Source organism: Sinocyclocheilus rhinocerous, unplaced genomic scaffold (genome assembly GCF_001515625.1).
Source record: "Sinocyclocheilus rhinocerous isolate Xijiao unplaced genomic scaffold, SAMN03320098_v1.1 scaffold1213, whole genome shotgun sequence".
In the NCBI taxonomy this organism is placed as follows: Eukaryota; Metazoa; Chordata; class Actinopteri; order Cypriniformes; family Cyprinidae; genus Sinocyclocheilus; species Sinocyclocheilus rhinocerous.
The window spans coordinates 317,434-327,937 of NW_015625600.1; the positions used below are offsets into that span (position 1 = coordinate 317,434).

Sequence of the window (10,504 nt, forward strand, 5' to 3'; positions counted from 1 at the left end):
TATGATGAAGTTGCAATCGAGTATGTTTATAATATATCAATTTGTAATATGAAATAAAAGTAAAATAAATGAAATAATATTTCACAAATAATTATAAAATAAGGGCAAGTTACACATTGAATTAAATGTGAAATTTTAAAGTAGAAAGAATGAAATGGCATTTTCTTGTAAAACTTTGTCCAATAATCTTTGTTTTATTTATAACTTCAAAAAAAAAATATTTTTAGAGTGTAATTAAATTCTTTACATGTGCTATCGCATGTTAGTCAAAATAAGTGTATGTCTTAAAGGGGTCATATGATGCGATTTCAAGTTTTCCTTTCTCTTTGGAGTGTTACAAGCTGTTTGTGAATAGACAAAAAGATGATTAAAACCTAATTATTACTCAAATGAACAAGCACACTACAAGAGTACATTTAACACACTTCTTTTTCAAAACGGACGTTCATCTGGCCTAAACAAAATCAACACATATAAGAAATAAATAAAATGGATGAATATGATTTAAACTGTAACCCTTATGTATCACAGCACACTTACTGTATGTAACTATTTAGAGTTTCTTAGCATTTGGAAATTCTGCATAAATTCAAAACATTGTATGTATGCTTTACATCTGGTATCTCATCAATAGGTGAATGGAGGAATGTTTGTTCTTTTGCATAATCCATTTTCATAAGATAACATCGTAAAATATCAACCTGATTTTTCAATGTTAAATATGTTTTTGGGTTATTAAAATATCCCTAGGGGCTTTCAAGTTCATTTTCTTTTGTTACTCTTTCATTGTACCACTGCTGCAAAAGCAATATGTCATCTTCTGAAATGTCAACGCTCAGTTCACATCAGCTGATCGAATCCAGTTTTTCTCACCTTGTGCAGGCGCTTCATTTTCTCCACTTTGTCCTCCAGGTAGCGTACGCCCGGTGGAAGGTACCAGAAACACACATTGGTATGCTGAGGCTGCAAGGACATGAGACCACCAGATAGTATCAGCTTACATTCACACAATACACACAACTATCACTCAATTTAACGTACAACACACGCTTGCATAAATAGAGCACTCTGGGGAGTCCATTAAAGATCTGTGACAGAATATGTGATTACGGGCCGTCTGGGGCCATAATGGGAAATTTTGTCGCCGTCAGTTTGGAAGCAGCCATGTAATCTATTCAATCAAAAGGCTTTGCTGTCAGGACTTTTAGCGCTTGAGCAGGTAGCTCATAGACAGACACTACAGTCCATTAGAGGCCCTCATCAGAATATGTGATTACGGGCCGTCTGGGGCCATAATGGGAATTTTTGTCGCCGTCAGTTTGGAAGCAGCCATGTAATCTATTCAATCAAAAGGCTTTGCTGTCAGGACTTTTAGCGCTTGAGCAGGTAGCTCATAGACAGACACTACAGTCCATTAGAGGCCCTCATCCTCATTGTGAGGCTCCAGGGGCCACACTAGAGAAGAATGCCTCCATGCACCAGTGAAAAGGACTCATTTGCAATTCAGATGGTGGGACACACAGACAAAACACAGATTGAGTCATACCTCAGTATGCTAAAACCAAAAAGAGCTTGCTAAACATGAAATTGAGAGCTGAAATGTTTTGTTAAATGTCATTTGATCATACTGCAAAACTGCAACCCTCCTCACCCTGCACTGCCCTGACTTTGGCAAGGAGCCTCCAGCCAGATCATTTTGTCACATTGGCACCAGGCACAATTTATATTTAAATGAGCCTCGAACGACTGCTCAGTCATATCAAGGGTGAAACATCTCATGTTAGATGAATTAGTGCACACAATCAGCTCTGCATTTGACAAAATTACTTAGAAATACAGGACCTGCATTTAAATTCAGAGCGGATCTTTGTTTTTTTTTGTTTTTTTTAAACACATCAAATAGGATTTAGAAATACTTTGTGTTTTGTATCTTTATGCAGATGTGCTATTTCCTGGAAAATAATTTAGGAATAAATTTAATAAATGAAATGAACTGCTTACATTTGAATAACTTTTTAACATTCAGAATACATTTAAATAATTCTGGAATAAACCACCCTAAACTTTACGTAAAAAAAAATAAAAAAAAAAAAAAAAATAAATAAAATATATATATATATATATATATATATATAAAATGACCATATATGGGTGGGTTATATTATATTGTGATTATATCACAATAATAGACTGACACAGAAAATCAATTTGAATTGTAGAACAGCAACCTCACTGTAAAAAAAAAAAAAAAAAAAAAAAAAAATATTGTGGGTATATTGTGACATTATTATTGGTATTATTGCGGGTAATATGCTAAGGGCGGTCAATGCACAGACTATCACTAGGTCTGTTTATGTGCTCTCTGAGATAACATGTTCTGTTTGCTCAAACTAAAGAACAGCAGAAAATGCATGCCAGTAGAAAAGGCCTGGTGTTATAGATAGTTTACTCCTTTGAACATTCTTCCTAATTCCTTTCCATTCTAATTTCTCAATCTCTACCAAATATAAAGCACTGATGACAAGATGCAGCAGAAGGCCAAAAGGCCATTAAATACATCTAATAAGACTTACCTTTCCATCAAACACCATCTTGTATCCTTCCCTGTCCTTAATCTTGTTGTAGAGATACTCTGAAAGCTCCAGACATTTGTCAATCTGAGCCTCAAAACCAATAGTGCCCTTTAGAGAAGAAGAGAGAGGACGAACATTGTGATAACACAATAAACCTCACTATACAACCAAATAATTTGGATGAACTACTGTCCCAAATGCCTTATAGCAGTCATTTAAGGCAGGCCAGCTGCCCAGTAAAAGTGCTGATAGTAAATGTTCACTTTTCATGGGAATGGAATACTGGTTTACTAGTTTAATTCAGTGAATGGCATCCAGTTATCTTGGTTATTTTGCATTTTTAATCCACTTTTGTGTAAACGTCTTAAAATTTGACAGTCAGCTGTAATTACTTCCATTCATTACACTAGAAATGGTCTATTCGGGAGTATAGTGTTGTTTACTACATATTTGGCAATTCTATTCATACAAAAAATTCATATACTGTGCACAGTGCACATGCTGCAGGAGCAATAATAAAAATATGACATGTTCATAATAGCATACTACTAAATACAGCAGTACAATATCATATTACACACACTTAAAATTCTGAATACTACTAGAAACTTTACAAGAATTTGTCTGAACTCTTACTCATGTTATCTCTTGCAGCTGTAAGAACACAAAACGTAAATCTGAAAAAAATAAATCTCTACAATACCTTAGCTCTCCACATTAGCCATAGTTTGAAGATGTCCACATGGCGGCCGCACTGCAGGGCCTTGTCCCCTGTGTCATAGGACAGATCATAGTGCTTGTCCTGCTGGAACAGATAACAGGCCTGCATCTGATTGCAGCTCTGCATCAGACCCTGGAACACATAACACAAAAAGGGCAAAAAATTACAAAAAATAAAATACCTTGACGTTAGTCAATTAAGAGTCATTAAAAAAGTTGTTTAGGAATGTGTCTTTAATTTTGAGAAAAGCCCCCAGCAGCATTTGCTGGCAGGTGTCACTAGATCACACTTTTTTAAAGTTTGACTTAGTAGTTTAATACTGGCCTCTGTAATAATGCGATGTGCTAATATGTTTTGGTTTTAATGAAGAAAGCAGACAGTCTCACCTCCTCTCGAACCAGCAGAGCCGAGCACTGCAAGGGTACAGCCATCATTTTATGGGGGTTCCAGGTCATAGAATTAGCCCTAAAATTGGAAATAATTGAAATACCAAGACATTGTCCTTGAAATAGATGAATAGCTATACAATCACTTATTTTGATTCAGACAATATTTCTCCCTTAGGCACTTTTACACAGAAGTTTGTGGACTTCTCAATCATATTTCAGTCATGACTACTCTCTGAATGAATTTAACAAGCATTTATTGATAAAAATGAGGTGTACATTAGGTGTGTTTGGTCTTGGCTGACTAGATATGCTACACTGCTGAGCAAGTACAAATACTTGCTCTGTTAAACCTGCTTCGACATAAAGATATTAGGAAACATTCTGCTGCAAAAGGTAAAGAAGAACCCCTCATAGCAGATCTAGACAGGTGGTGCTGGGGAGGAGGAGGGCTAAAAATGAGAATTCCTAGAGACCGTGCATCGGCTACAGAATACTAAAGAGTTACGTAGATGAAGAAGTGCAGCTGATAGGCTACTGCACCATCACCGAGAGAACCAATCAGTGCATGGATAGTGTTTCATGATTTAGCAAGACATTTAATCCATAGGAACTGCAGATTGTACTGACCTCTCGACTCCATTTAGCTTCCACCGATGTTTCCGGGACATTAGCAAACTTCCGCCCCATGCTCCCTGTATAAACACAGAGACAGAAGTAATTTTAAAAGCAAACAGAAACATGTATGTCTTTCTCGTAAAAAAGGAGGTTTAATCTTGAGATACTAGATACAGATGTATGAGATCTGACCCAAAGTATAATACTGATCTTTATTATATTTCTAAAAGTAGATATTGTAGTACATTTGTTTGCAGTACATTCAGCAATATATATATATATATATATATATATATATATATATATAGGTACATAATATTCTCAGCCAATTTGAGACCATAGAGCTGCTGCCTTTAGGTCAGATTAATGACGCTTAGTGGATTCAAATGCAATGCAAGTGTTTGAGCTTCAACATGCCACCATAATATGTCTGTGTTGCCGTAAAAATGCCAGAGGTGACAGCATCACCAGAGAAAAATGAATTATAATGAGGAATAAGATATCGCTATTAATCGTGTCAGCCCCATGAGAATGAATACAAACATGTACACACTCACATAGACTGAAGGTAATTCCTCTAATAGGAAACATTTAGATTTTATACATGCCATTTAATACATGCTTGCTAAATTCACCCTAAGCCACCTTTCAAACACAGCTTGTTCAGCATTAACAAATCATTTTCCCATTTTCCCGTAGATTATTTTTATGCAAAATATGCTGCAACCAAAAATTCTGGTTCAAGTTTCCTTGCTAGGCGAGGTGTTCTGAGTAGTTTCTAGTGAATTGCTAGGTGGCTGCTAGGGTGTCATTGTTGGTTGCTAGGGCACTGCAATATGGTTGCTATGGTGTTCTGAGTGTTTTTTTTATTATATTACTAAGCAGTTGCTAGGGTGCTGTTGTTCTGGCTGTTCAGATTGGTTGCTAGGAAACTGCAGTTTTTAAAATGTTCTAGCTGTTTTTTTAGTATTCAGTTTACTTTTTCAACTCAGTCTAACTTAGTGTGTAATGTTGCAGTTTGAGCTCGGACTACAGCGCGTTCCTGTGAAGTCATAAATTCACTCATTTAAATAATTCCCTCTAATGGAACACGCAAAAAAGGGGACGAGGCCTGGTTAAGCTGCGTTAGAGTCCATAGACTGTTAAAAAAAAAAAAAAAACACTCTGAAACGTCCTGTTAAATCCATGGTTGCAAAGGTTCAAGAGTGAAAACTTATTCTAGTACACACCAAAAACTATATCAAGACTTCGTAAAAGGGCATAATAGATCCCCTTTAAGGGCTCTAATGGAGTATAATTTAGAAGGTCCTCAGTTCTGCATCCAAAGAACAATACTTCGGATGTGCCAACACTGAGATCACTCTTGGATCCCTGTCCACTGTCTATATTTCACAGATGAAAAATTCAGGAAGTTCACGTAAGTTCAGGGAAGCAGATCTACTCACATCCACATGCATCCAGATATCATGCTTCTTACAGATGTCCGCTATAGCAATCAGGGGATCAAAGGCACCATAAACCGTGGTGCCAGCTGTGGCGCTGACAAAGAACGGCACGTATCCCTGTGAGAACGAAATCAGTGCATTATTCAAGGGCACATTATGCCAAAGAACCACAAAGATGATTTAAACAGACCCAAAAGAGACACATTAGGCAGACATGGAGACACGGTCATTGAAATTACCTTCTGCTTGGCTTCAATAATTCTCCTCTCAAGGTCGGAAGGAATCATTTTACCCCTAGAAGAAATGAGAACAGTAAAGAAGTCATATGGTTTAGTGATTATAATGTAAAGACTTGCATTTCTCAATTGTGCAGTCAGGAAGAAATGCATCAAGTAGTGGTAATTCAGATTAACCTTTCATCAGCTTTAATACAGATGACACTTTCTGTACCAATTCCAAGTGCGGCTGCTCCTTTCTTGATTGAGAAATGGCTCTGAAAGGCATAATCAATCATCAATGCACTAAGCTGCCCATAAACATACATCTATGTCACTATATATATATATATATATATATATATATATATACGGTATATACATACATACATACATACATATATAATGAGTAGATGACATTCAATGCAAATTTGCTGTCTTTAAAGAAAACAAATTTTTAAGAAAATGTGGGAATTGTCCCATGTGGTGTGACTATTTATTTATTTTTTTTTACTAAAATACAACAATTCTCAAAATGTGGACAGAAATACGGTGTAATATAATATATTATTGTATAATATTAGCATTATCTATTTGATGTGTGTTTTCACAAATGACTGGTATTAATTTACATATTGCCTTAAAGGGGTCATATGATGCTGCTAAAAAGAACATTATTTTGTGTATTTGGTGTAAGAACTACTTTGATTATTATTAATTTTATTATTTCACTCTTTTGATACTAATTATAAAGTCCCCTGCATTGATTAAGAAGAAGTGCTGTTTAGGAGAAACACCTTTACTACAGATTATTGTTAATTACTGTAAAAAAAATTCAATAATAATAATAATAATAATAATAATAATAGGATGATATGAGAATAAGATGAGAGAAAAAATGATAAGAGAATAAGATGGACGTACATGTTCAGATGTGAAGGCCACCAGTTTCGGTACGGATGACATTCCTTTCTCCTTCACCTCAGGGAACATTTTATAGCGAGCCAGCAGCATGGCATACATGTTGGAAATGGCGCCACCTAGAGGACAATAAAGTAAACCTTTCATTCCATCACTCAGGTAAAGCTTGACCTCTGTCAGTTTTTACTCAGGCCCTGAATGTCATTTACTCTGGTGCAACTGTCCACATTATATCCCAGTTGTGATTTGATTATCAGTGCCTAAAATCCGATCCATTCTGTAGGTTTTTTTGCAAAGTAGGGCAGAGAACGGCAGAGCAGAAATTGCAATCATTTGCATCATTCACCTCAAATATTTCTTTTTTCTTAATTGGTGTGGTTGGAATCATACATTCACTGTTGGATAATATTTTTCACAACCCAAGAACACAAATAACTGAGTTTGTCTTTTTTTAAGATCCTCAAAGACTAATGGAGACATCCTCTTCTATCAACTTTTGGCCAATTCCTGTGCTTGCGCTCACGTCATAACAGAAGCACATATTAATGTTGCATATTAAGGCAGGTCACACAGATTGACAGCTGCTTACCCGGGGAGAATATTCCATCACCGTGGCCATCCTGCCAGCCAATGATCTCCCTCATCTTCTTCAGCGTGACGTATTCCAACAGCACGAAGACTGGAGCCACCTCATAGGTGAACCTGTTTGCACAGAGATCACGTGACCCAGTTACACAAGCCAGAAACAAATATCATGACAAGCAAACATCAACCTGTTTAGCAACTGAGGGGATTTTGCAACAGTCTGCAGGTTCTCCAGCAGTGTGTCACTGTCAGCTTAAGACAGCAGTGGAAATTTAATTATTTCTGACAAGACGTGAATAAAAAAAAAAAAATCTAAAATATTTAACATTTGATTTCTAAAATAACCAATAAAACAAAGCTGAATAAACATGTTTTCCTCCACAAAAACTGTTACATTGTTATTACAATGTTATTACATTGTATTAAGAATCTGTTAAATTTAAACTTTAATTCCCAACATAAAATGATTGTTCTTATTAGCCTGAATGTACATTTCATTTCCATCTCATTTTCTCTCTGTGAATTGCACAAGATGAGAGAGTGGAGGTTATATTTGCTGGTCTTAATTCATCAGCCTTATTCCATTCAACTGATATCTGCGAGGTTAAGCCAGCCACCACAAAGACCAAGCCAAAATAATGCGTATGAAGGCAGAGAAAACGGATCTCAACCCGCTTTGTATTTTAATGGAAGGAGACACACACTCACATATTGGTGTTGGCAGTGGACGTTAGCCAATCTGCAGCCAAGCCAACCATGTCTAACCCAGTGGAGAGCTGATTGAAATATCTGGGGTGTGCTGAAGGTAGAGACAACATAGTGCACAAATACAAAATTAATAATTTAACGCAAAAAAAATAAAATAAAACCCATGCACCATTAATCTATAATCTATTTATGGCTCACGATTAATAGTCAATTGTGGCTTGATGTGAAACACTTCAGAAGGAGCTCAAATGAATCTCAAGACCGGCGCAGACAGCAAGGAAATACAATCAATCTTTCTGATCATTCATAATTATTCCCAAAACGAAAATCACTTTTCGAAATAATGCCTCTCAGTCATAATGCCATCAGAGAAAATAAAATCGTCCCTAGACGCATTCATTTAATATCAAGTCATGTTCTGCTCTGATTCGTTTCGCCTTCAGGCACAAACACACACTGATGCTTGTGGGTCTGTGAGCTGAAAATAAATTCTGTTTCACAAGCGAGACACTCAATAGGTTAGCATAATTTATGTAATGTAGCCTAGATTATATAGAGATATAATGAATATGAATAATGCAATACACAATTATATATATATATATATATATATATATATATCCTAGTATGAAAACTATTATACGCTGGGGAAAAAATAAATATGGTAACATCTGTATTAATTGGCTTCTATTAAAGTCAAAAATATAGATTAACATCTCTGAATCAACCTAAATACATTGATTTATACCAACACAATTATTTGTATGGGTTAGATACAATAGAAATAACTATTTTAAGGTAACAATTGCATGTTGCCACTTTTTACGGTGTATATTGCTTATGAAATTACAAATGAAAACGCTTACCCGTTTTTATGGCGTATTTTAGCGTGGCGCGACAGCTGATCAGAATATCATCTAGAGTCTCGGGTTCGTCCGAAAGCTCAGATGCCATCGCGTACAGAGCGGATCAGAGCAGCGACAGAGAAACGCGAGCAGCAGCCATCCAGACGCGCGTCAAGGGGGAACGGGAGCTGTCCGCAGCCGTGGTGCTGAATCCTGCTCAACGCGCCGGAAATCCAGTTGCGTGCGCGATGTATTTACAGTCACACCTATCCAAACGCGTCAAATCAAGTGCTTTAATTGCTAAAGTGCTCTTCAAAGATATTCAAAGCCCTCCGATGGAGAACAGTCGAGACAGAGCGTCTATATTCAGGTGGTGCGCCGTGCGCAATGATTTGGAGCAGCCGGAGACCGTCACTGAACTCATGGAGAAACGCTGGCACTGATGGAAACACAGGCATCCAATGGCTCTCATTCTCTTTCACATATCTCAGCTGCAAATGCAAGTTGAGTGTGCACAGTACATTTGAAAAAGCACTTCTTGCAATACGTTGCGCGAGCTCTCCAACATGCAAACTTGCTACTTTAGTGGTAATAAAAGCTTCTTGTGGCGTAAAGATAATCCGCTTCACGTCACCAAAGAAATTCCGACGCGATTCAGGTCATAACGAACTATTTTGCGTAGTTAATCGTGACCACACACACTAGTCTATGCCCCTCCTGGCGCACCGCCCGCATCTGTGCTGAAGGCACAACAGTTTTTTTTTTTTTTTTTTAAGATTCTGTAATTTGCTTTTCTCCAGCAGTGAGCAGACTTCATCAGAAGCAGGAGGAGCAGCCGGGCTGCTCCTTGGACCATGACATTCAGATCTGCGGTCCACATCCATGCCCGTTTTTATAATCAAACCATTTCCAATTAAAAAGGAAACTGGAGACCCAGTTTCAGACCTGAACAGGAAAACCTATAATTAATAAAAACATTACTGTGCATTTATTTATTCACAATACCATTCTCAATTGTGTGTGGCGATCGTGCGCAATGGCACACGTCATTTATTTCGCATGCATTTAATAAAATGAAACCTTAAATAAAGCAAAAATTAATTACGGTATAATTATATTATAGTATGTAGAAAATAACAGGTTACACAAAATAATAATAAAGCAGAAAATAAGCGTTTTTCTGCCCACTTACATTAGATTGGTGAGGAGAAAACGAGAAAAATCACATAGAAGAGCAGGTCAAGAGAGCTGCATTGGGAAAAAAAAATATATATATAGTATATATAAAATTGTATATATATATACACTCACCGGCCACTTTATTAGGTACACCTGTTCAATTGCTTGGTAACACAAATTGCTAATCAGCCAATCACATGGTTATGATATGATATGTAAAATAATAAAGTATTTAAGTGTTTGGAATATATAAATATACACATATACACACACACACACACACACACACACACACACACACACACACA

General features: G+C 36.7%; 1 protein-coding gene across 1 annotated transcript in view; it reads right to left on the bottom strand.

Annotated features, from left to right (window-relative positions):
• The window catches only part of gad2 (glutamate decarboxylase 2), an 11,337-nt gene extending 2,221 nt beyond the window's left edge, over nucleotides 1-9,116 (bottom strand). Inside the window, exons 1-12 of the mRNA XM_016576064.1 lie at nucleotides 9,039-9,116; nucleotides 8,173-8,263; nucleotides 7,469-7,581; nucleotides 6,883-6,998; nucleotides 6,157-6,236; nucleotides 5,983-6,037; nucleotides 5,744-5,860; nucleotides 4,311-4,375; nucleotides 3,681-3,759; nucleotides 3,277-3,426; nucleotides 2,574-2,681; nucleotides 874-963 (exon numbers count right to left, since the gene is read on the bottom strand). Coding sequence (XP_016431550.1) covers nucleotides 874-963; nucleotides 2,574-2,681; nucleotides 3,277-3,426; nucleotides 3,681-3,759; nucleotides 4,311-4,375; nucleotides 5,744-5,860; nucleotides 5,983-6,037; nucleotides 6,157-6,236; nucleotides 6,883-6,998; nucleotides 7,469-7,581; nucleotides 8,173-8,222 — 1,023 coding nt within the window. The 5' untranslated portion in view covers nucleotides 8,223-8,263; nucleotides 9,039-9,116. The remainder of the gene's footprint in view (nucleotides 1-873; nucleotides 964-2,573; nucleotides 2,682-3,276; nucleotides 3,427-3,680; nucleotides 3,760-4,310; nucleotides 4,376-5,743; nucleotides 5,861-5,982; nucleotides 6,038-6,156; nucleotides 6,237-6,882; nucleotides 6,999-7,468; nucleotides 7,582-8,172; nucleotides 8,264-9,038) is intronic.
• Nucleotides 9,117-10,504: the final 1,388 nt, after the last annotated feature.